This window comes from Mobula hypostoma, chromosome 15, assembly GCF_963921235.1.
Source record: "Mobula hypostoma chromosome 15, sMobHyp1.1, whole genome shotgun sequence".
Lineage (NCBI taxonomy): Eukaryota > Metazoa > Chordata > Chondrichthyes > Myliobatiformes > Myliobatidae > Mobula > Mobula hypostoma.
Window position 1 is genome coordinate 61107141 of NC_086111.1, and position 26941 is coordinate 61134081.

Genomic DNA, 26941 nt, shown 5'->3' on the forward strand with positions numbered 1-26941 from the left:
GTTTATTCACTGGGGTTTTAAGCACTCAGGCTTGGAGATGCCTGAAACAACTGGAAGTGAGGAACTAAGAAGAATTCGAAAGAATGGACGATCATCTTAAACATTACAATGAAAATGAAGATTTGGAGGATGCAATCATCAAAAGCATTGTATGAAGGCAGTTCATTATCTACACTAGATTTTGTTCATTTACAGTCAACCAAAAGAACTTGACAGTGGCCTCTGGATGAACTCCCCTGTTGATAACTATTTGGAATTAATACACAGTTTTATCGTGCTGCGGTGTCCAATATCTTCCTTAAATACATAATTTGTTACTCATTTTCTCTTTTTTTAAAAATACCTTTTGAACTATTTCCCTGAGGGGCTGATGTGTCCCGATTAACCGGAATCCACTATATACCTTTGAGCTCAGACAGATCCAACAATCTGTCCAATACAAATATAAAATAAACACACGCCAGTATTTCCCAGCATATCTGTTTCTCCACATCCCCCACCATCCTCAATCAAGCATAAGAACATTGTTTAAACAATACGAGCTTTTTATGCGGAATAAAACCATACAAAGGCATTTTGATGTTTACAATAAGACAGATGGCTTCTTCCTCATAAATGTCATCAAGAATTTAAAGATAAAATGCAAAAATCATTCTTTAACAAATTTTATTACTTGCACAATGTTTGGGAGTAGTTATAATTGTTATGATTGATTTATTTTTAAAGGTCTATTATTAGGTACTCAAGAGAATGAAATTCTCATTGTTTTAGCTTCATAGCAATTATTCATGTTGAAACACTGACATAAAATTAATGGATTCATAAAGAAGCTGTAGGCATTAAATAGCCTCATGAGCAATGGTGTAAGATACAACAGGTCTCATAACACTGCAATAATAAACTTCTTTTGAAGCAAATAAAAATTGTCAAAAGAATTACCAAACAGCAATAAAATCTCTTTTTTTTTTTGGATCCACCATCTCAAATATTCTTCCCTATAATATCTTTACCTTTAAAGCTACCAAGCACGCTTCCATCATGTTAGAACCAATGACAGGTGGATGTGTTAAGAAATTATATAACATCATAATACTGAATACTGTCTTGCAAATGATATTCCTGAAAGCAGCAATGAGTCATAATTCTGAACTATAAATCGGAAAAACAATGTGAAAGCCATGCTCACCACGCCTGGGAAGATCTTTTGCAGTTTTTCCACTGCAGCCAGAGCTTTGGGTTTCCCACCTTCAAGACAATCTTCGAACTCGTACAAGGACTGGCGCACTGGGTTGGAGTAGGAAACCTTTGCGTTGTCCACAAAGGTAATCTGCCTTACTCCCCAACTCTAAAAAGATTCAAGGACAAGTTATTTCATGAGCAACTTAAGAGAATCATTACACATTTCAGACCCACAGCCTTTGTTCACTTGTGCAGGATATCATTTTCAAGAGCAGGAAAAAGTCACTGTAGCAGTGTTTACATATGATTCTTTATGAAGGAGAGGCTTGTTTAGTGATCAAATTGGTGCAAACTAATTGGATCACAAAGGCTTAAAGGCATCCGTTAGTCTTGCGAGACCATGGATCTGCGCCTGGAAAGTCTTCACTCTCCAGGGCACAGGCCTGGGCAAGGTTGTATGGAAGACCAGCAGTTGCAAGTCTCCCTTCTCCATGACACCAATGTTATCCAAGGGAAGGGCATTAGGACCCATACAGCTTGGCACCAGTGTCGTCGCAGTTGCAAGTCTCCCTTCTCCACGACACCAATGTTATCCAAGGGAAGGGCATTAGGACCCATACAGCTTGGCACCAGTGTCGTCGCAGTTGCAAGTCTCCCTTCTCCACGACACCAATGTTATCCAAGGGAAGGGCATTAGGACCCATACAGCTTGGCACCAGTGTCGTCGCAGAGCACTGTGTGATTAAGTGCCTTGCTCAAGGACACAACACGTTCCCTCGGCTGGGGCTGGAACTCACGACCTTCAGGTCGCTAGTCCAATGCCTTAACCACTTGGCCACGTGCCCACACTCACAAAGGCTTATTCTATAATTTAAAACCGAAATGCTGGAAGTACTCAACAGATTAGGCTGCATCAGTGTAAAGAGAAACAGAGCTAACATTTTGAGTTGAAAATTCGTCATTAAAAGCAGTTTGTCTTTCCAAAGATGCTGCCTGATCTGTTGAGTTTTCCCAACAGTTTCTGCTTTTGTTACCGATTCCCAGCATTTGAAAATTTTTTTTAATATAACTTCAGCCTCATTCTGTTCTGTAATTCAATAACACTTTACAAATAAGTAAGCATAATGCAACCAAGTGGAAGATTTTTTTAAACACAGTGAAGTGCAATGCGTAAAGCAAATTTAATAGTCACTCGCCAAAAGGAGCTGAATGCATCTTACAAGGGAAAGATTTTAGGAATTGGTAAGATAGCAGGGTAAGTGTTTAGGAGTGGGAGTAACTGATTATAACTAAATAGTAGTGCTTTTAATTAAATACTAGGTGAGTGGGTTCAATAGACTGGAAAAGTACAGATCAACTAAAAGGGAAGCAGAGTGCACGCATCACTGAAGCCCCCCAAATAAAAAAATAAAGATAGAAAGTTTAGAAAAAGATAAGAATTTAGCTTCAGAGAGCATTTGAGAAGAGAGGTGGTGAACACAGGACTGAAGGTATTATATATGAACGCATGCAGTATATGAAACAAGGTAGAGGCGTTGGAAGTTTACAGATTTGATATTGTGGGTAACAGAGTCTTGGCTGAAGCAAGATCAGAGCTGAGTTAAACTTCCAAGGATACACATCCTATTGGAAAGGTAGGTGGGCAGAAGGGGCAAGCATAGAAACATAGAAAATAGGTGCAGGAGTAGGCCATTCGGCCCTTCGAGCCTGCACCGCCATTCAGTATGATCATGGCTGATCATCCAACTCAGAACCCTGTACCAGCTTTCCCTCCATACCCCCTGATCCCTTTAGCCACAAGGGCCACATCTAACTCCCTCTTAAATATAGCCAATGAACTGGCCTCAACTGTTTCCTGTGGCAGAGAATTCCACAGATTCACCACTCTCTGTGTGAAGAAGTTTTTCCTAATCTCGGTCCTAAAAAGACTCCCCTTTATCCTCAAACTATGATGGATGGTTAAAAAAAAATCAAATCCTTAGCAAGAAATGACAGAGCATCAGTAGAATTCCTGTGGGTAGAGTTAAGGGTAAAAAGAATGGGCAGATGGAATACAATGGAGGGAAGTCAACAGCCTTTGGTAGAGAGAATTCAGAAATCGCAGATGTAACGGGACTTGGGACACCTAGTGCAGCTTTCCCTAAAGGTGAACTTGGGAGTGGGCCGTAAGGAAGGCAAATGCAATCTTAGCATTCACTTTGAGCGGAGTAGAATATTAAACCAAGGATGTAATGCTGAGGGTTTAAAAGGCTACATTTGGATTATTGTGAACAGTTTTGGGCTCCATATCTAAGGAAGGATTCACTGGTATAGGAGCGGGTCCAGAGGAAGTTTACAGGGATGATCCAAGGATGAAAGGGTTAATGAATGAAGGGCATTTGATGTCCCTCAGTCTGTACATTCTGGAGTTCAAAAGGCTGAGAGAAAGAATCTCACTGAATCCTACCGAACATTGAAAGGCCTGGATATAGATGCTGTTTCTAGTTGTGGGAGAGTCTAGGAACAGAGGGTAGAGACTCAGAATTAAAGGACGGCTCTGTAGAACTGAGATGATGAAGAATTCCTTTAGTCAGAGGAATTCTTCACCACATTAAAGTGGAGGTTGATAGGTTTTTGATTAGAAAAGATGTCAAAGGCAAAAGGGAGAAGGCAAGAAGATGGAACCGAGAGAGAAAAATAAATATGCCATGATTGAGTGGCAGAACAGACTCACTTGGCTGAGTGGTTTGCCTTTACTACTACATGTACCTTATGGTCTTATGGACTTAAACACCTATTTTTAAAATGCATGATTCTGCGAAGGTTTTGATGATTAAAGGAGGTCTTTGATGTATAATCCTCCAAGAGGAACACAACCTTGTCATAGAGTTTGGAGGCTTTTGTGCTCAATAACCTCGAGAGCTATGTTGGTTGGAGTCTGGGCTTTATGCTTTGGCTCTTGGTAAGGTCACCGCATGCTAAACAAGTCAAAGGATAGAGACCAGATTAATAGTGCCCACCAGTCCTCCAGGTTCAGGAGTTCAGCTCAGGGCTAACGACCCTGGCTGATCAAAAAACAATCGTTATTGAAACTGCAATGAAGAATCCTTCTATATCTGAGTGCGATGGTATTCCTGAGACTCCGCCCAGGACTTGCATGACAGACAGTAGTGAAAACTGAGAGGAAGCTACTGACATGATGAAGGAAGCCCTGAACCCTGCCAAAGCTGGAGGACCTTCATTGCTGCCCTAAATGTCAGCGGCGTAATGGGCAATAAGTTAAAAATCGGTGCATGGTTCACTACCCGGAAAAAATTAATAATTCAAACTTAATAGTAGAAACTATATTTAAGATGTACATTTAAGATAGTATTACTGCTATGCTTATAAGCCATGAGCATCAAGTCAAAATTTATTGCTACAGAAACAGTGTGTTCAACAGTTCATACCAGATAAATGCAAAACCAGGTACTTTAACTCATTTCCGATTCATGAATTCCAATATTACCAGTCTTTTTAACTTCTTAGCCAGTGACAAATGTTATTCAACTGTAGTCTAACTTTACTGAACAACTACACAGAACCTATTAACTCATAGATACTGCACAATAATGTTTGTTCGTGCGTGTGTTCTCATACAAGAGCCAAGGCAAACCAGGAGGGAGAATAGGGCATCAGGCCTTCAACCCTGATGTTCAATATCATCCTGGCTGATCTATGCCGGCCTCAGCCCCTCTTTTGTGCCGTCTCTTCATATTCCTCTATTCCTCCACCTATCAAATATTTTCCCGCATTCGTTTAAAGTACTTATAACGATCCAGATTCAACTACCTGCTTGAGACAAAATTATTTCATGATTTGAAAAGAAGTCATCAAAAAAAGACCCTATTTTAGCAGACTGGGACAGCACAGTAGCGTAGTAGTTAGCATAATGCTTTACAGTACCAGCAACCTGGGTACAATTGCCGTTGCTGTCTGTAAGGAGTTTGTACATTCCCCCCCGTGACTGCGTGGGTTTCCTCCGGGTGCTCCGGTTTCCTCCCACAGCCCAAAGAGTACCTGCTGGAAGGTTAACTGATCATTGATAAGGCTGGGGTTAAATCGCTGGGGTGGGGGGGTGTGGTGGATTGTTGGGCAGTATGGCTAAAAGGGCTGGAAAGGCCTATTCAGCGTTGTATCTCATTAAATAAATATCAGGAGTCGATGATTCAGGAATAGCTTCTTCCCCTCTGCCATCAGATTTATGAATGGACATTGAACCCGTGAACACTACCTCACCACTTCTGTTTTCTCCCTTTTTTGCACAACTTATTCTTACTAGTTAGCCTAATTTCAACTTATAATTGTAATGGATAGTTGACAAAGTAAATCTTTCAAAGACAGAAACTAACTACAGAAAGTAGTGGAGGCAGATGTCATTAGGATATTTAAAAGGCATTGGCAGATACTTGGATAAGGAAGGATTAAAGGGAAACAGGCCTAATTGTGCAAAAGGACCTAACATTGATAGACATTGGGATTAGCATGGATGAATTGAGCTGAAAGGGCCAATTTCTTCACTGTTCACTTTTATGATCCAGTTATAAACCACTCCTTACCATGAGTGTTCGTGCCACATTGCAGCCCAGCGTCCCAGCTCCCAGTAGCAAGCACCGTGTATTCACAACACTCTCCAGGTCAAGAGTTGGGACCAGGCGCCAACGCATCAATTTAAGATTGAGATCAACAGATGACTCAGCCAGCCTTCAACAAGAGAAAAACAATTACATATCTGCTGAAATCCCTGAAACATTGCAACGTGCAGCTTACTTAATGCTGTCCTGCTTAATTAACCTTCCAAAAAAGCTACAAAAGTTGGAAATCTGAAAGAGGAACGGAAGTGCTGGAAATGCACAGACTGACAGAGCAGAGAACTTGAGGAAATGGTATGGGACAGCGATCTCAAACAAGTATTCGCCATTCTCTTCATCATATTCCATCTGTCTGAAGGTGTAAACAGATGCAGAAAAATGGGGGGGGAAGAAAAGCAAGAGTAAACACAAATAATGTTGTAATGAGATGCAGAATAAGCAGTTATTTGATTCTGAAATGAAAGGAAATGCTGGAAAAATCCAATAATCTATTAGTACCTTTCAGAGAGAAAAACTAGGATAATGTGTCTTGTTGAGCAGTGGTCCCCAACCTCCGGGCCGCGGACCGATAAATTGCCGCGAAGTACGCAGCGGTGCAGCGGTAGCTGGAACGTACCCAGCACATTTTTAAGAAAAAAGCCGAAATAAACAAGCTAATTAATTAAGTGCTGCCCGGCACGTAAATGTTGGCCCAGATCAGAGGCGATTGCCGATTGGTCCGCGGCCCGGAGGTTGGGGACCACTGTTGTTGAGTACTGTAGTGACCAAACCAAACCAAACCAAAACAATTGCTGCTGCCGGTGACCCTAAGGATTTGTTCTACTTGCATGACGCGCCCTCACTCCAATAACTACTGCTCCCGAAGTCAACGGTATGTATTTTGATCCTTTATTAGCAATTAGCAAACATACAATCTTGAAGCAATGAAACTTAAAGCATACCCAAGTGCAAACTAAGCATAATTTGAGCGTTATTGAACGGTCAGCAAAAGATGCACCCTCTGTCGGCCCTCAGCTAATACAAACTGCACAGAACCAAGCACCAAAACATAACTTATTCCCTTCACTTTTACCACCCCCCCCTCATGTGGCTAGTTACCTTAATAAACACCGCAACACAGACTGCAAGGCAGATAGAGGACAGATGCATGGCTCCTACAAGTACTTTATAACTGTAATAAATATTGGCGAAAATAAATCTCCCTACACAATAAATCCAGTTCTGATGCAAAGAGGAAAGGCTTGTTATTTGAAGTGATTGAATTCAGTATGGAGCATGCCTAGATAGAAGGAGAGCAGCTTTTAATTGTGTTTACATTACAAATATAGAGCAATCCTTTATGCACACATATCTGGGTAACTAAGTGAATACCAGGTATTGGACTGGATGGAAAGGTGAAAACTTACCTCTTAGGATCCATACATTCACTGAGATTGACCATCCTTGGACCCAGACTTCCCTTCTGGTTTTTCTCCCAACCAACACACTTCGGACATCCTGTAAATTCATTGTCAGAAGTTAGGATTGAGGTTCACCCGTAATGCCATGTTCTGAAATGCAGTAAAGGCTACGCTCATGGGTCTACTCCCAGTGAGCTACATGTGCACAAGTCTGTTTATTCAGATGTGCACGAGCCTGTATTATTCAGCTGTGCACGAGCCTGTATTATTCAGTGCTACTGATTGGGACTTAAGGCTTTCTTTCCAAGTTCTGCCATTCAAGCACAAAATTGAAATCTACTACATTGGAGTTAATGGACAAGAACAATCTGGAGCTGGGGAAAGGGGGTCAGCAGATTCAGCGTTAATCAGTAAGTAAATAGGTTGGGTCAACGGTTCGCTACGAACTGGGAGAATAATATGTCAGGGAACTGTAATTGCATTAAGACAGGGGTAAGAAAAGATAGCAGAGTTGGGGGGGGGGGGGGAGTTATTCCTGAGTGGAGGTTTCATACTGAGATAGACTACGGGCACAGTGATGGTTTGTTTTTGCCTCAGCGGCTTGTGGCAAAAAAAAATAAGAATAATAAACATTAATGGTGACCTTCTGACATTTGTTGCACCACTACATGCAAACTGAGCAACATCAGGGCTTAGTGCAGCAAATATAGGCAGAACGATTGCGCACTTTGTGATCTGCAGAGTATTTTCCCAATACATGGAGATTGAATGATGCAACCATATATACACTATGCAATTTATTACCAAGTCTTTTTCTGCAGCTAATATGGATATAAAGCACCGACTAAAAGTACTGAGAACTCAACAGACTTTAAGGGGTATAGGTAGGGTAAATGCAAGCAGGTTTTTTCCCACTGAAGCTTGGTGGGACTACAACCAGAGCTCATGGGTTAAGGGTGAAAGGTAAAAATCTTAAGGGGAACATGAGGGGAAACTTCTGCACTCAGAGTGTGGAAAGAGATGCCAACACAAGTGGTGCACGCAAACTCGATTTCAAAGTTTAAGCAAACTTTGGATAGATACGTGGATAGTGGGGCTATGGTCCCGGTGCAAGTCGATGGGAGTAGGCATGCTTTAGATGGGCCAAAGGGCCTGTTTCTGTGCTGTACATAGAGAACTATGGCTCGATTGCATAAAAATAACCAGAAATTTCTTTCCATACAGTACCATGGAAAACCTTCTTGAGGTTCGTCGACATTACTGGTTAACAGTTACCTGTGACAGACGCGAGTTGCGGTAGTTTTATTTCAAAGACGATACTGTGCCGGATGTCTCGGACTCCTTGCATTGTTCGATCTCTGAAGCAGAGAACTTCAAGTGAGTCCAGAAAGCTACCCCTATCATCACAGGGAAAAGCAATTAAATCCCAGAACTGTTTCCAAACAGAAAGAAACAGACACAATTGCACACAGCATTTCACCATCTTAAGAGAGAAACAACCCATGCAACACATTGTAAAGAATAGACCTTTATTTAATTCAGGGGTTCCCAAACTGGGCTCCACAGACACCTCGGTTAATGGTAGGGGTCCATGGCAAAAAAAAAGGTTGGGAACCACTGATTGAATTCGTTCACAGGAGGTGTAAGTCACTAGAAATATCAGGCAATCGAACCCAAGTACACTATAATAACAATGTGATCATCGAAGTCACCTCAAACAATTATATTATGATGCTCATTTTCTTATTCTTTCCTTTTTTGAATTCTGCTTTCAAATGTAACAATATATTTCTTGAAAATGTTTTATTTTCAGTGTATTTATACAGAATATAAGCAGGAAAGTATTTACCAGTTATAGGCTATGAGGATGAGAAGGTTTCTCAGAGGCCATCCTGGATACTGTGTTAAGGTGCATGGATCATAGACACCGACTGTGACCTACCAATTGGTGACATCAGTTGCAAAATGGAGACGTCAAAATTAACAATATAAAATAGTCCACCACAGTAACATTCTACAACACTAACTTATCAAAACAAGTTACATACCCCTAGCAAGAGCTCAGTTGAAGATAAATGGCCCTAACTTGATGATAATTTATCGACTGGACTCAATCTGTGTCTCGATACATCAGATAAATCTTTTTAACGTTTTTGATAAAATGATACTTCAAGGGTTGAATATGAGATATTTTTATGTTTTCTCACCTATAACAATTCTGCAATTCTGCTTCCTGGGGAAGCAAAATGAGAGTACAGGCCAACCCTAAGTTACAAATGCCTCATACAGATCCCTCTATGCAACAGGCTCCCATAGATTAGATTAGATTATGAGGACACACAGTCATGCATTAAGAAATGATACAATGCTTCTCCAGAATGATATCACAGAAACACATGACAAACTGACTTAAAAACTGACAAAAACCACATAATTATAACGTATAGTTACAACAGTACAAAGCAATACCATAATTTGATAAGAACAGACCATGGGCACGGTAAAAGTCTCAAAGTCTCTCGAAAGTCCCATCATTTCACGCAGACGGTGAACCTCCAGCGCCGCTAACTTGCCAATGCAGCATCCTGGAAGCATCTGACCACAGTCCGACTCCGAGTCCGTCCGAAAACTCTGAGCCTCTGACCAGCTCTCCAACACCGAGCACCATCTCTGCCAAGCACTTCAACCTCAGCCCTAGCAACAGGCAATAGGCAAAGCCAAGCATTTAGGGCCTTCCCCTCCGGAGATTCTCGATCGCACAGTAGCAGCGGCAGCGAAGCGGGCATTTCAGAAGTTTCTCCAGATGTTCCTCCATGCTTCTCACAGCTACCTGCATTAAATCAGGATTGCGCACGGCATCCTACTTCACAAATACGACATCATTCGGAATGGCCGCGCGCACTGCCATCTTCTCCTCCCTCCCCATATTATTAAATATTATTATTTTTAAAGTATTATTAAATTCAATAATACACTCACTTCTATGAATAGCTTAACAAATATCTTCTCTCTTCTCTCTCCACTTTCAGTGCTTGTTACTTTTATAAGTCTTAAGTGCTTTTGATGCCAGATACTATTCAATACAATATTACCATAGTATGGGTACCATAATTGAGTGATTTTTGTGCATTCAGACAAATCAACTTATAGATGTCTGCAAAAACGGAGCCCATTTGTTACCCAAGGTTGGCTGTAGTCTCAGTACTTTCAAAGGATGGAGCGCCGACTCAGAATTTGGTAAAAAAAAAACTAACAGAACTGGGGTTTATCCCTGCACAACTGCAAATGGAACTACTGTGAAAAATTATATGCCCTGATTCCTAAACTTAACATACAGAGCTTGGACAGATCAATGCACAAAATTGCTCATGCACAACAGCAACAATATATAATTGAATATCATATGTAAAATTACCCTGGATAATCCCCAGTATGAGTAGGCTAGCACTGGACTGACAAGCTGTAATAAACAGTCAAAAGTTGCTTTGCTAAAATAATTCAACTACCTTCACAAACTCACCAAACCTTTTCTTTTTAACTATTACACACCTAATCCTTTGATGTAAATTTGTACCTTGGTCTGACCTTTGAAAAATTCATTCCAATTTCTCAAAGCTGTCAATGAAACAGAATGTTCTGTGTACTTGGCCAGAAAATAAGGAATCGCTGTAGTTTCCTCCTTTTGGCAAAGTTCATCATAAGCTTCTTGGAGAGTCTGGATCTAATTAAGTGATAAAAATAAGTCAGCAAATAACACAGGCAGTTTTGCAAAGACTTCGTCCTGACAGAACCTGTATAATTATGTAAGTTTCAAAAGAAAATTTTAAAACTGTAATACTGTTTTATAATTGTTATTTTGGCACAGTAACAAAAACTCACTTCAAAATGTAAACTTCTAAATGGAGGAAATAAAACAGACATTCTGCTCAGTCAGACTTGGGGGCATCCAGTGTGAAGATGAGCCAGGCCAGAATTATGTTGGTACTGGTTCAGCATCAGGTAGGTGCAAATTGAGCTAAACATGACAAGGTGCTGGTGAGAAAGCACCAGGCCCCAGCTTTCCAGGGCTGGAGAAAAGGAAAAGGACTTGGAGAAGAGACAATGACTGTGAAAAGGAGGCCGAGTATGTGGGGAGAATGTGTGTGTGTGTGTGTGTGTGTGTGTGTGTGTGTGTGTGTGTGTGTGTGTGAGAGAGAGAGAGAGAGAGAGAGAGAGAGAGAGAGAGAGAGAGAATGAGAGATCTGGAGATCTTATGAGTAATTGTGAAAGTTTATCCTAGATCTTGGATTAATGACAAAGGCACAGACACACCCTTAGCCCAGTCTTCTGTGCTAGACAGAATATAGAGGCCTAATCACAGCTGCTTCTTTATACCTTATGAGGCAGTAAGGATTCCTTTTAACCTGATTAATTAAAGAACCTCACTGGTACTTTTCCTATTCATGCATGGCATTCAGAATGTGAAATTCAGGTTGGAACAAGTTTTGGCTCAAATGGCCCATAAAAATTCTGCAGGCAATTGCTGGCTGGATGAAATGCTAACTGCACAGATGAGACTATTAATTTCAGCAGCAGACAAATGGGAAAAAGGGAATGGAAACCAAGATGCTCACTACAACAAAGGAAAGAGCTTTGAATTGAAGGTCACTAGGCAGATAGTTCAAATGCAGAAACTAAAACTGACATAAATATTTGAAATTTAGAGAGACTTGGTCTGCTTTGATTGCATAGTTATAGTTCCACGGTTATCAATTGCAAGTTTTATTATTAATGCTGGTTCAGGTAAAATATTACATTACCAGTTTGATATTGCACACATAAAAAAAAGCCAGAAACACATTTTTGAAAGTCAACAGGTGAGTCACTATCACTATTAGTTACCAATTTCAATACTGCTGTTTGCTAATAATTAGTATTCCTAGTACTCTAAATCCAACTTCCTTCTGCAAGCCTTCTTTTCTATATATGTCCTGCTCGAGGTAGTTTCCTAATTCCTGGAATATGATATCAAATCTGGATAGCTGGAGGCAAGATTCTGGAGGTAATGAAAGGGAAAAGGTACTCTAATTGGCAAGATGTGTCCATAAGCCCTGCTTTGGTGACCTAACGACATATCTACCAGCTGGTAAATGTATCTCAAAACCCAACTATGCCAATGTAACAAACAAAAATGGCTATGCTACTTAAAGCAACACACACAAAATTTTGTGTGAGTTGCTTGTATTTCCAGCATCTGCAGATTTTCTCCTGTTTATGCTACTTAACCATACAATTAAAATACAGTGCATACATTATAGATTTGGTGAAAAGGCAGATTGAGTTCATTGCAGTTAAATGTGACACAAACTACTTTAGGTCTAAATAAGAGGATTACAGGCCTTTTAAACAGTGAATTGGATACATGGCGTTGCACAGAGACATTGAACTATAAAAATATGAAAGTTCATGGACAAAACTAATTATCATTTCTCTCAACTTCTTTTCATTTATAGGAACCATTGATGTACCATTCTAAACTGTGCTCACATTGATTGTAACACACATAAAAGTTGCTGGTGAACACAGCAGGCCAGGCAGCATCTCTAGGAAGAGGTCTGCTGTGTTCACCAGCAACTTTTATGTGTGTTGCTTGAAATTCCAGCATCTGCAGATTTCCTCATGTTTGAGTTCTCACATTGATTGTACAGGGTCAGATACATTACAGTTCCAGCTCTCAGCAGCGTGCATTCATCACCAGAGAAGTGAAAGCAAGAAGATAAATAGTCCAAAATGAAAGCTTTCTGAACCAAACTTAAGACAACTGAGAAATAGTTTCTGCCATTCAAATTGTGCATTTCATTTCACTCACATATGGAAGGCCAGGTTCTGTTAACAAAAGGAATTGCACAAATTCTGAGGGTGCTCTGACATTTATCCATGGGGAAATCACCACAGTCCAGAAGGAAATCATCCATCCATTAATACCTGACTTGTTGAGAACTTGTCTGCCAAGCTGACTGGTGGCTGGATTATGGGTATTGCTTCAGTGAAGCACAATGCAGGAAATGCAAACCAGTAGTAGAAATGATACTTTTTTAAATCCTGCAAAATACAATTTGAATGAAATAGAATTAGTTTCCGTAATTCTTTTTAAAAATTACAAAACATCATGGTATTTCCCAGAAGGATTGTGAACACGGCGCAGCACATCACACAAACCAATCTTCCGTCCGTGGACTCACTTTACACCGCACGCTGTCGGAGCAGTGCTGCCAGGATAATCAAGGACACCACTCACCCAGCCAATACACTTTTTGTCCCTCTTCCCTCTGGGAGAAGGCTCAGGAGCTTGAAGACTCGTATGGCCAGATTTGGGAACAGCTTCTTTCCAACTGTGATAAGACTGCTGAACAGATCCTGACCCAGATCTGGGCCGTACCCTCCAAATATCCAGACCTGCCTCTCGGCTTTTTTGCACTACCTTACTTTCCATTTTTATATTTTCTATTTATGATTTATAATTTAAATTTTTAATATTTACTAATTTTTACTATTTTAAATATTTAATATTTGTAATCCAGGGAGTGGGAAGCACAGAATCAAATATCGCTGTGATGATTGTACGTTCTAGTACCAATTGTTTGGCGACAATAAAGTATAAAGTATATCCATGTATTTTTTCAGTCACTAAACTGAATACTTTCTAATGTTCTGTGGAACATAATGAAAGAGACAAGCTATTGAGCTGCAGCAAGCAGAATGGAACATGTCTTCAGCAAAAATACATTTGAACGTACACTTCCAGCAGAATCACTGGAATATTTTTGTTTTCATGTCTTTTAATTCAGGAGTTCCCAACCTGGGATCCACGGACCCATTCGGTTAATGGTAGGGGTCCATGGCATAAAAAAGTCAGGAACCCCTGTTCTAATTTAACCTCAGCCAACATGTAGCAGGATAGGTCAGGAATCAAACCTCAACACTCATTTTTCTCCTTGGCTCAGCCTCATAAGTCCTCCATGCAACATGGTCTTCATTCAACGCACGCTCCCAGAACACCACCCCCACCTCACCAAGTTTCCAAAACCCATCTGTCTCAATATCTCGTCAAATCTCACAACCTCACACAATTTTGGAGCGTGTTCAGAGTAATGAAGAAGTCAAATAAATTAAATGTGGTTCTTTAAATATATTTTTTAAAAGCTGAATGAACTAAGAGTAGCACTGCATCGGAAAGTACTTTCAATCTGACTTTCATCAGCTTTTGGGTTTAAACCATATAGTTGACAGCTGGTGAAGAAATCAGCTTCAAGTTTGTAACCTATCACCACATTGCAACTTGGGTGGCGACAGTGCAAGTAAGTCAAAAGCTCGGTGATGGATAGTTAGAAAAAGTGCCACTTCTTATGAAATATTGCATGAGTGCTGGTTTTTTGTGCAAACTGTTATTCTCCAGAAAACATTCTTCATTTAATTAAGGCTAGCTGTAAACATTAACTTGACAACCGTTATTAATATCTGTCACCAACTGGATGCTCAAAACTTTAAAACAGACAGCTCAGTAAAATGAGCCAAAGAAGAAATGGAGCAGCTGCTATTCTAGTCTGTAACAAAATTCTTTTCCCATGATTTTCAAAAATTATTGTTCCAGACATATCATTTGCAAGTAATATATATAACCAGATATGAAGTATTACAAAAGTGTGTGGGAGCAAGTGTGGTTTGTGTGTGTGTGTGTGTGTGTGTGTGTGTGTGTGTGTGTACACACATGCAAGCATATTTGGATACATGAAGTTCCACTATAGAAAGAAATAGTCATGTTTTTTTACTGTAAGTTTGGGGGTTTATTTTCATTAATCTTTTACAAATTGTTAAGTTCAAATAAATTTGTTATCAAAGTGCATATATGTAACCATAAACTACCACGAGATTCATTTTCTTGTGGGTGTTCACAGTAAATAGAAAGAAACAATAGAATCAGTGAAAAACCATTCACAACAGAGATGGACTAACAACCAATGTGCAAGACAACTAATTGTGCAAATACAAAACAAAAAGATAATATTAATAATAATAAATAAATAAGCAATAAATATCGAGAACACAAGTTGTAGAATCAAGATGGCAGTCCTCATGGGTTGATTGGAGTTGTTGAAAGTAAAGTTGTTTAAACGAAAGAGAAACTTGTCTTTGCTGCTTGAGCATTAACAGAGGTAGCAGAGGATGGTTTCCAATTATAGGATCTCGCCGGCATTTGAGGACAGCGAGTCTTACGAAAGCTGGAGAAATGAAATTGGAATATGGACTCGTGTTACAGGGCTCGAAAAGAACAAACAGGCCCTTGCAGTTGTGCTGTCGCTTTCAGGAAGAGTGAGGGAGACCGGGATTGGAATTTCGGTCAAAGATTTGAACAAAGACGACAATATGAATATGCTAATAAATACAGTTGACTTAGCTTTCCTGAATGAGGAAAAGATCTGATTTATGAGGCACATTCAGACTTTGACATGGCTGAAATATATTACTGATTTTGAAAAAAAGTGCAGTCACATACATAAATACAAAATGGAACTTCCTGATGCAGTATTAGCTTTTAAATTACTGGATACTGCCTGTCTAGACACAAAGGATGGACAACTGGCATTAACTGCATGTACAGAACTTACATTTGCATCTACAAAATCGGCACTGAAGAGGATTTTTGGAGAAAAGTCTGGCAAGACAACAGTTGGAATTAGTTTGAGACGGGAAATGGCACACTTCACTGATCAGAAACAAGAGTATAGCAAGCGTAGATCCCAGAGTGACCAGACAAGAGTAACATTACCTGGCAAAAATCCATTAAACAAGTATGGCAGGAGATCAAAATGTGTGGCTTGTCAAAATACTTACCACTGAGCAAGAAACTGTCTGCACAGGGTTGGGCTAACTGAAGAAAATAATAAATCTGAAGATGCAGAAGAGTGCAATATCACATTGCGAATGAATCACTTGCTAATGCGGAGACATTCAATGCAGAGATTTTGATGATAGAATCTCCAGGAATTGCTGTTATTGATAACAGCATACACACGCACGGTGTTTGGAGAAAAACGGCTTGAAGGCTATGTGAGTGAACTAAACTAGAAGGAAGCGAATAAACTGGTGAACACTGATACACACAGTTTCAAAGCATTCAAATTTGGAGACGGGAAGATTGTACATTCTACCAAAAGAGTGAAAATCCCTGCAAAAAAACTGGACAAACTGTTACATTGAAACGATACATTCCGAGATTCTTGAGTAAAACTTAGATATAAAAAGCGGAGGCAGCATAGGATACAGGGAATGACCAAGCAATGATCTTTCAACAGCCAGTGTCTCTTGAGCTCACCAGCTCTGGACATTACTCTGTGAACATTCTAGATTAAATTAGATTAGATTAAATTATGAGGACACGCAGTCCCCTTTTATTGTCATTTAGTAATGCATGCATTAAGAAATGATACAATATTCCTCCAGTGTGATATCACAAAAACACAGACCCAGACTGAAAAACTAACAAAAACCACATAACATATAGTTACAACAGTGCAACAATACCATAACTTGATGAAGAACAGTCCATGGCACCGTAAAAAAAATGTTCAAAGTCTCTGGAATGTCCCACATCTCACGCAGACGGGAGAAGGAAGGAAACTCTCCCTGCCCTGCCCGACCACAGTCCGACTCTGAGTCGTCCGAAAACTTCGAGCCTCCGATCAGCCCTCCGACACCGAGGACCGAGCACCATCTCTATCCGAACGATTCGACCTCAGCCTTGGTCGCCAGCAGCAGGCAAAGCCGGGGATTTTGGGGCCTTCCCTCCAGAAGGTTCTCGATCGCCCAGTAACAGCGGCAGCGAACCGGCGTTTCAGAAATTTCTCCAGACGTTCCTCCGTGCTTTCACGCTGTCTCCACCAAATCAGAATTGTCCACGGCCCGTATTTAACAGAAACGATATCATTTCAGCAGAGAGCTGCGCGCTACGGCGCACTGCCATCTTCTCCTCCCAGCAACATTACTAAGATAAAGACATTACTGAGATTCAACATGAGAATGAAGTGGTGACTGTCACGGAGAACATGACCTCAAATGAGAATCGCAAGGTGTTGCTCAAACTTCACAAGCCGTCTGCACACGCTTTGACTGATAGACTTCAGAAACAGCTCAGGAGTTCAATAAACAAAATGCAGATTATTTTTCCATTCTAAAGCAGATCGTTGACAGCTGTGAGACATGTCGAAAATCTGGAAGGCCCAACCTCAAGCCTGTGACTGGTCTGCCACTAGCATCTGAATAAAATGAAACAGTAGCTGTAGACCTACATGAACTGAAGCAAGGAGTGTGGTATCTCCACATCACTGATGAGTTCACCCATTTCAGTTGCCAGTAGCATTGTAAGCACAAAGGGCCCCTCAGAGAAAGTTAAAAATTTCATCCATTTCTACATGGCCCACCTTGGAAAGTATTCAGAGAGGGGCCGGCGGGCTGTGCAATGACATCGGCGCTGGACCCGGGAGCGGAGGTTCCCGGGTTCGAAACCAGTTCACTCCCGAGTACGCTTTCCATCCGTGCCGGGTTGAGTGTCGAGATCGTAACTCGACCTCGTAAAATAAAGGGAAAAATACTGTGAAAATGTTGGTGTGAGGAGTGGCGAGCCACACAGTCTCTCTCTCTTGCTCCGCGCCCTGTAAAAGGACATCATCACGGACGGACGCACGCACACGCAGAGACTCGCATGCACGCAGGCACATGCCAAAAAAAACAGAAAAGAAAAGTATTCAGTGATAATGATGGTGAATTTAGTAACGATGAATTCAGAGATATGACAGAGAACTCTAACATTGAAACAAAGGGAACAGCAGAATATAGTCCTTGGAGTAATGGACTTCTGCGGCACTTACTCAAACGCAGTCAAACACTTACTGAAATAGTGCTGAAGGTATAGAAAAGCAATGGTTGTGATTGTAACACAGCCCTGGACTAGGCCCCTGTGGTGAAGAATACCACGCACAATGTACGTGGCTGTAGCCCGTACCAATTAATGTTCAGCCAGGATCCAAACCTTCCCTCCATACCGGCTGACAAGCTACCTGATCCAGAGGGCACAACAAGGAGTGAATGGACTGGGAAACACATTTCAACACTGTGTGCACCAAGGAAGGCTTTCATTGAAGCAGGCTGCTCAGAAAGAATTCGAACACTGAGGGCACACGTACATCCTACAGATGAGAAAGATGAGACACAGGACAAAGGGTAAGAGCAGACTATACAGAATGGAAAGTTCCTGGAGTTGTCATTGGTCAGGATGGAGTTGTGATATTGGTGAGACATGGAGGTAAATATGCGAGAGTGCATCATTCCAGACTACATAAAGCACAAACTGAAGACGAACAGAACTCCATGGAGAATGAAACAAAAAATGAAAAGCACTTGCCTGATACAGTGTCACATAGCACAGACAGTGCTGACGAGAGTGTAGCAGAGAACCCAACAGAATTGCTCAACAGTGGCACAGACAGTGCTGAAGAGATTGCAGCTGGGGACTCGACTGACTTGCTTGAACAGAAATTATCACAAGTGCAAAGACAACATGCAAATTTCAGTCTTAAAACAGGACAAACTGTGAGATCTGCAGATCAAGGCACTGGTATCACGTAAAAAGCCGAAGTTTTATGATGAGTGGGTGAAGCCACTGAGAGAAACAAAAGTTGGTACAACGTGAATTACCTAGAACCAACCATGGCTGCTGGCACTGCAGAGTGAGTCAACATGTCATGTGTTGACAGACTTCATATTGAACCAAGTATAGATCTGGCTGGAGCATCTGAGAAATATCAAGATGAAGATGCCCCAGTAACAATGGAGGTGTCAAGGATGAGATCAGTAGTTGGAGAAATAATGGAGTGTTTGAGGAAGTCCGAGACATTGACCAAAAGACAGTGTCTACAAGTTGGGTGTGCTCCCTGCAAGAAACACTGGCAGGGAGTACACCGAAAGCACTCGTGGTGGCTAGAGGTTTTAAGGAACTGTTCATAAAATAACTCCAAAAAGACTCACCGACACATGCATCAGACTCTCCCTGACTACTTCTCTCAGTGATATGTGAGAAGCGTTGGCAGCCCCATTCCACGGACATAAAATCCACAGTCTTACAGGGAATGGAGCTTGACATTTAATATTGAGCCGCCCCCTGAAGCCAAAGGACTTTCCCTGGACTGAAGCCAGAAGTGAAGAAACACTGTGGAAACTCAATTTTCAGGACAATGATTTCTTCAATAAGAAGTACCCTCAAAACTTCAGCATATGAGTTTCTACAGATGCTGGAGATCCAGAGTAATACACACAAAATGCTGGAGAAAGCCAGCAGCTACGGACAGCAATAAAGAGCTGATGGTTCAAGTCAAGTCAAGTCACACTTATTGTCACTTACATGTACGTGTATACATGTATACTGTCAAATGAGACGTTTCTCCGAACCAGGGTGTAAAGCAATGTAGTATAAATATAAAACACATAATAACTTAAGAAAGTAAGGATGAAACCTACAGATGGATTACACACAAACAAACCAAAGTTCATAAATTAAATATTGTAAGGTACAGAACAGATTAACCAGTGATACTTTGAATGCGATGTGGCAGGGAGTTCAGAGGCCTAATGGCTTGAGGGAAGAAACAGTTTCCCCTCCTGATCGTTCTTGTCTTTAAGTATCGGAGTCTCCTATCAGATGGTAGATAGTCAAAGAGGATGCTGGATGGATGGGAGGGATCCTTAATAATACTAATGACCCTGCATAAGCAGCACTTTTGATAAGTATCCCCGATGTATGGCCTCAGGCTTAGACCCTTCTTAAGGATGCTGCCAGACCTGCTAGGTTCCTCCAGCATTTTGTGTGTGCCCTCAAAACATACATAGGACATATAAAATTCAATGGCTTGTTGCTATACACAAACTGACGGCCAGACTACAACAGATGAAAGAGAAAACAATCTGTTCAGCATGAAGGAACTTGAGTCGCTGACGATGGCGAGATGTAGGCTCTACATAAACATTTATGCTTCAACCAACACTGCCGAAAATAAAGGAATTGTCAAATACATTGAAAAAAATTAATGCAGTATTAAAACTGCTGAGATACAATATTTAAAATGGTAATAATAGGATCTGATCAAATTTACAAAATATTCCATTATAAACAGATTTACTAAAGTAAGTTCCAGTAACTATTTCTGGTTATCTCATTTATAGACCTAGAGATTCTGAAAAATAATAATGTTTTAAAAAAAAATACTCACTGCGTAAGTCAACAGAAGAAAAGTGCTCAATAATGAAGGATCCTCAATTGCTCTGCCAGATTTTATAGCTTCCCAAATCTACAGGAGGAAAAAAAATTCATTTGACTTGGAGGGTAACAATTAGAAAACACTCTAAATAGACCACGCATGACTAAGAATAGAGCTCCATTCGTTCCTGCTTTCAGACTCTGAACATCACTATATATTCAACAGCAAAGTATCATGATAATAACAGATACGCTGGAAACACTCAGCAGGTGAGGCAGCAGCAGTGACAGGAGAAACAGAGTTAACAATTCAGTCCAAGACCAGCTATTTACAATATACATTAATGACTTAGATGAAGGGATTAAAAGTAACATTAGCAAATTTGCAAATGACACAAAGCTGGGTGACAGTGTGAAATGTGAGGAGGATGTTATGAGAATGCAGGGTGACTTGGACAGGTTGGCTGAGTGGGCAGATGCATGGCAGATGCAGTTTAATGTGGATAAATGTGAGGTTATCCACTTTGGTGGCAAGAACAGGAAGGCAGATTACTACCTGAATGGTGTCAAGTTAGGAAAAGGGGAAGTACAATGAGATCTGGGTGTCCTTGTACATCAGTCACTGAAAGTAAGCATACAGGTACAGCAGGCAGTGAAGAAAGCTAATGGCATTTTGGCTTTCATAACAAGGGGAATTGAGTATAGGAGCAAAGACGTCCTTCTGCAGTTGTACGAGGCCCAGGTGAGACCACACCTGGAGTATTGTGTGCAGTTTTGGTCTCCAAATTTGAGGAAGGACATTCTTCCTATGGAGGGAGTGCAGCATAGTTTCACTGGGTTAATTCCAGGGATGGCGGGAATGTCATATGTTGAAAGATTAGAGCGACTGGGCTTGTATACACTGGAATTTAGAAGGATGAGAGGGGATCTGATTGAAACATGTATGATTCTTAAGGGATTGGACATGCTAGAGGCAGGAAACATGTTCCCGATGTTGGGGGAGTCCAGAACCACAGAGGCCACAGTTTAAGTATAAGGGGTAGACCATTTAGAATGGAGTTGAGGGTTGTGGATCTGTGGAATGCTCTGCCTCAGAAGGCAGTGGAGGCCAATTCTTTGGATTCTTTCAAGAAAGAGTTAGATAGAGCTCTTAGAGATAGTGGAGTCAAGGGATATGGGGAGAAAGCAGGAACAGGATACTGATTGTGGATGATCAGCCATGATCACAGTGAATGGCGGTGCTGGCACGAAGGGCCGAATGGCCTACTCCTGCACCTATTGTCTATTGTCTTTGTCTTAAACCTGAGATATTAATTCCATTTCTCTTTCCACAGATGCTGTCTGATCTGCTGAGCGCTTAAAGCATTTTGAGTTATTTATTTCAGACTTTCATCAATTACATTTCTATGAATTTTAGTTTCTGACATAACTCAATTTAGACTAAATTGTAACAGTAATGTACTTTATTTCAAATTTATATATATATATATATATATGGTGCAATCTTACTTCAATCCTTAGTAATAACAATATCGCACTGTCAAACTTTTTTTGGACTAAAGTTCAAAGTAAATCTTATTATCAAAGTACTTATATGTCATCATATACAATCCCAAGATTCATTTTCTTCTGAGCATATTGAATAAATCTAAAAAATAATAAACAAAACAGGACCAATGAAAGACTGTCCATCTAGGGCATTTAACCAGAGTGCAGAAGACAACAAACTGTGCAACTACAGAATGAGAAATAAAAATAATAAACAAATAAGCAAGAAATATCGAAAACATGAGGTGAAGTCATTGAAAGTCAGTCCATTGGTTGTGGGAACATTTCAATAATGGGGCAAGTGAAGGTGAGTGAAGTTATCCCCTTTGGTTGAAGAGCCCGATGGTTGAAGGGTAGTAACTGTTGCCTAATTTGCTGGTGCGAGTCCCGAGGTTCTTGTACCTTCTTCCTAATGGCGGAAGTGAGAAGACAGCATGTCCTGGGTAGTGGCGGCCCCTGAAGATAGATTCTGCTCTCCTGTGACAGTGTTTCATGTAGATATACTCAACCGTCTTGCAGGATTTTCCATTCAAGAACATTGGTGTTTCCTTACCAGGCTGTGATGCAGCCAGTCAATATACTTCCAACCGCACATCTGTAGAAGTTTGTGAAAGTTTTAAAGTCATGCCACGCCTCTGCAAACTCCTAAGGAAGTGGAGGCGGAGCTGTGCTTTCTTCACAATTGCACTTGCATACTGGTCCCAAGACAGATCCCCCAAAATAATAACACCCAGAAACTTAAAGTTGCTGACCCTCTCCACCTCTGACGAGGACTGGCTCAGGGACGTCTGCTTTCCTTCTCCTGAAGTCTACAATCAGCTCCTTGGTCTTGCTGACTTTGACTAAGAGGTTGCTGTTATGACGCCACTCAGCCAGAAATTTTCAATCTCCCTCCTATAGGCTGATGCATCACCGATAATTAAGCAAACTCGCTTGATTTAACTCTACTGCTAGGGTGTAAAAGGAGTAGCAAAAGCACAAGTGGTCACTGAGGTGACAAAGGCACAATCACCACCTGCTGCTGGCTGTCAGTGCTGAGGCGGTGCCAGTTCTCACCCTGAACACTGGCAATCCCTTTACCTTTACAGATGTTGCCTGACCTGCTGAGTTCCCCCAGCAATCCCTTGCATCTCTGGATCATTAAAAGGAGTTCCTATTACTTTAACCGACATACTTCAAATTCACATCTTGGTGTAAAGAAATCACTATCAACAGTTCACTTTCATCCAGCTTTGGCCGCTTGCTAGACAAATTTAGTGGAAAAAGCTTTATGTAGTGCGCTTAAATGATATAAATTGTATACAGTAAAAATGGAAGTAAAAAGAACTTATTAGATAATTTGAGTGAATCAGTCAACTGTGGCTAATGTGGTAGCACCCTTGCCCAGTACAATCTTCTATGTGGTGGTGTGCTGGGGCAAAGACATCAACACGGGTGATGCTCAATAAACTGATCAGAAAGGCTGGCTCTGTTGTAGGAGTCAAACTGGACACATTGGAGGCTTTGGTAGAACAAAGGACCCTACGGAAAACGCTGGCAATTGCGAACGATGTTTCTCCCTCTGCATGACCTTGGCTGAACAGAGGAGCACTTTTAGTGACAGATGAAGACAACTGCGCTGCTCCAAACAGCGCTATATGAGGTCATTCTCACCCTCGGTCATTAGGCTCTATAATGAGTCAAACTATAGCCAGGGAAGTGATGACCCTCCCCGCTAAACTGCCTGTGGTAATTTATTTTTTATCCTTTCTACTTCTCTTCTAGTATTCCTCAAACCTTTTTACATAAAACCATATTTTTAAAATTGTTATCTTATAAAATGCCGTGTTTCTTTTAACAAGTAAAGAAATTTTTCTTCTGTCATTTACCTCCTTTCCCACTTGCTCCAGCAAGGCCTTCTTATCAGTGGACTTAAATGATTGTAGAGTATTGGTGTTGTACAGAGTCCCAAAAACAGGGCAACATCGAGGTGAGGTCACCGCATTCCTAAGTGAACAGACAGAATATTCTTTAAGCAATATGACAGAAACTCTGTTGCAATTCCAGCCATTTGCTATTCGGCTGTCCTTTGATTAGAAACCTATGAAATGCACAGGGAAATCAAGCAACCTCCATTATAAAAAGTAATGAATATTGTTTTACTTTTCTGAATGAACGTAAGACCTTAAGATCTAGGCCATACAACCTATTGAGCCTGTTCCACCATTCAATCATGGCTGATTCATTTTTCAAACCCCATTCTCTCCCTTTCTCCCCATAACAGAGAGCCTGTTGAGATGTCAGTGTTGGGATGGACATAGTTTTTGACTGACTGTAGATGATAGCCTCCTGGGAGGCCTGCTATTGTATGGTGGGTGGTGGGTGGTGGGGGGTGGGGGGTGGGTGCTGATGTTTTTTGTTGAAGTAAGTGAGGGGAGGGGGAGGATTGATGCTTTTGCTACTGCTTGTGTGTGGAAGCAGGGCAGGGGACTTTGGGGGGGGGGTTCTAATTTTTTTTCTGTCATTCATTCTTTGAGTTTTTTTCTGTCCGTTTTCTGTGAAGAGTAAGATTTTCAGATTTTCTGACATTAAACTGAACCAATGAACCCCTCTCTCCCCTCTACCAATCAAGAATCTGTAAATTTCAGGTAAAATACACCTAATGCTCCCTCTGTGCCAATAGATTGCACAGATTCACCACCCTCTGGGTAAAGAAGTTCCTCTCAGGTTTAAAGGGATGTCCCTTTATTGCAGGCTGTGCCTTCGGATCCAAGACTCTCCCTCTATAGGAAACGTCCTCTCCACATCCACTCTATCCAGGCTTTCAGCGTCTATTAGAGTTCAATGAGATTCACCCCTCATCCTTCAGAACGCCACTGTTTACAGGCTCAGATATCAAATGCTCCTCACACGTTAAGCATGTATTATTTCCTAATCTGGACAGCAAATCTCTCTGCCAGTTAAAACATCAGTATGTCATACAGACCGCAATCAAAGTTTAAAGTACATCTGTTATCGAAGTATGTATACTTTATACAGCCCTGAGATTTGTCTCCTTACAGGCAGCCACGAAACAAAGAAACCCAAAAGAAGCCATTAATAAAAGACCCACAAACACTTAATGTGCAGAGAGGGGAAAAAAAGGTAAATTGTGCAAACAGTAAAAGCAAGTAAACAGCATTTAGGATGAAAGGGAGTCCACAGACACGAAGCCGAGGGCAGGCCTACAGCCTCAGCTTCAGTTCATCACGCAGAGGAGAAGCAGAGTTGGCGGTAAGATCGTGGGTTCACTTGGACAGAAAGGCAATATCATGCGAGGAACACATTTGTGATCATTTGTCACTGACTCCTCCTGCAGTGTGTATTCAGATGTGAACAGGATTGGATGTTTCTGTGATGCAATCCTCTCCCCACTTCACTAAAATAGCCTGGTGACTCACCAAAGCATGCAATGTCCCGTAAACTGTAAAAAGGCAGCAACATTGGGGAAAGAATGTTCTGAACTCAGTTGAAGATACCATGTTTGTTCACTAATGAAGAGTCTTGGCCCGAAATGTCGACTGCTTATTCCTCTCCATAGATATTGCCTGACCTACTGAGTTCCGCCAGCATTTTGTGTGTGTGGTTCTGATTTTTCTGCAACTGCAGAACTTCTTAAGTTTTATCTTTCTAATTTTACCGAGATCTGGATGTCACTTGAAGCGCCAACATTTCCTGTCCAATCCTTGACTGCCCTTACCAGAGTCACTTTCTTAATTTCTGGCAGTCCTTCTCCTAAAGGCACTCCCATGGTGCATTTAGGCTGTGTTTCCAGGATATAGATTCAGCGACAAGGACAGGTAAACATAAAACATTGCTACTGGTATTTTCACATGTTTGTATCTTAAAGCAAAGCTACTGAAAAGAAATGCAGAACCCAAAGGCAGTACAGGGCATTAATTTCCAGATTGTTCACCCAATTGCACAAATACGCAAAAAAGGGAGGGGGAATTATGCTGTTCTCATGCTTAAATACACTTCCACTGTAAATATCTGCTTCTTTCCTGTGCACTGTACAATGGCAGCAGTAGTGGTGGGGCCAGAAACAAGCAGTGTACTTGTAGTAACACACATCAAAGTTGCTGGTGAACGCAGCAGGCCAGGCAGCATTTCTAGGAAGAGGTTTCAGGCCGAGACCACTTCGTCCTGATGAAGGGTCTTGGCCTGAAACATTGACTGTACCTCTTCCTAGAGATGCTGCCTGGCCTGCTGCGTTCACCAGCAACTTTGATGTGTGTTGCTTGAATTTCCAGCATCTGCAGAATTCCTTGTGTTTGCGTTTTTAAATGTACTTGTAGTATTTTTTTTGTTTTTAAAGTTACAATTTTAATTGCATAAGTACAAACACATCTGCCCGCAGAGACCTTCCGACTGACATGCTCTAGGTACATGGATAGACAGCCAGTTTAATCCAAACTCCACAATGATCAGCTGAACTCAAATGCTATTCATTGTTGGTAATTTGGTTCAGAAACAGAACACAAAATCGCAAATCATAGGTTGGACTCCTCTCACAGTACTACTGACAGTCATTTATACTATACATTATACTGTTCATTCTCCCTGTGACCACATGGGTTTCCTCTGGGTGCTCCAGTTTCCTCCCACAATCAAAAGACGCACTGGTTGGTAGGTTAATTGGTCATTGTAATTTGTCCCGTGACCAGGCTCGGATTAAATTGGATAATTACTGGGCGGTGCGGCTCGAAGAGCCAAAAGGGCCTACTCTGCACTGTACATCAATGTACATAAACATTCCCTTCGTGATGCTCTCCTGATAGTCAGCAATCTTGTGCAACTAGCCAGACTGGAACAATTCGTTTGGCTTTCAATATCTTGGCTTCAGTTTTTGCCGTACAAGAACACACAAAAATACACGTAATTGGAGATCTTAAAAAAAA

At 41.1% G+C, this 26941-nt stretch overlaps 1 protein-coding gene across 1 annotated transcript in view; it reads right to left on the bottom strand.

Annotated features, from left to right (window-relative positions):
- Window positions 1-26941, bottom strand: part of atg7 (ATG7 autophagy related 7 homolog (S. cerevisiae)) — a 185727-nt gene that overhangs the window by 156174 nt on the left and 2612 nt on the right. Inside the window, exons 3-11 of the mRNA XM_063068172.1 lie at window positions 23891-24008; window positions 20488-20565; window positions 13154-13270; window positions 10764-10910; window positions 9039-9127; window positions 8465-8586; window positions 7196-7286; window positions 5757-5901; window positions 1187-1345 (exon numbers count right to left, since the gene is read on the bottom strand). Of these exons, the coding sequence (XP_062924242.1) occupies window positions 1187-1345; window positions 5757-5901; window positions 7196-7286; window positions 8465-8586; window positions 9039-9127; window positions 10764-10910; window positions 13154-13270; window positions 20488-20565; window positions 23891-24008 (1066 nt within the window). The remainder of the gene's footprint in view (window positions 1-1186; window positions 1346-5756; window positions 5902-7195; window positions 7287-8464; window positions 8587-9038; window positions 9128-10763; window positions 10911-13153; window positions 13271-20487; window positions 20566-23890; window positions 24009-26941) is intronic.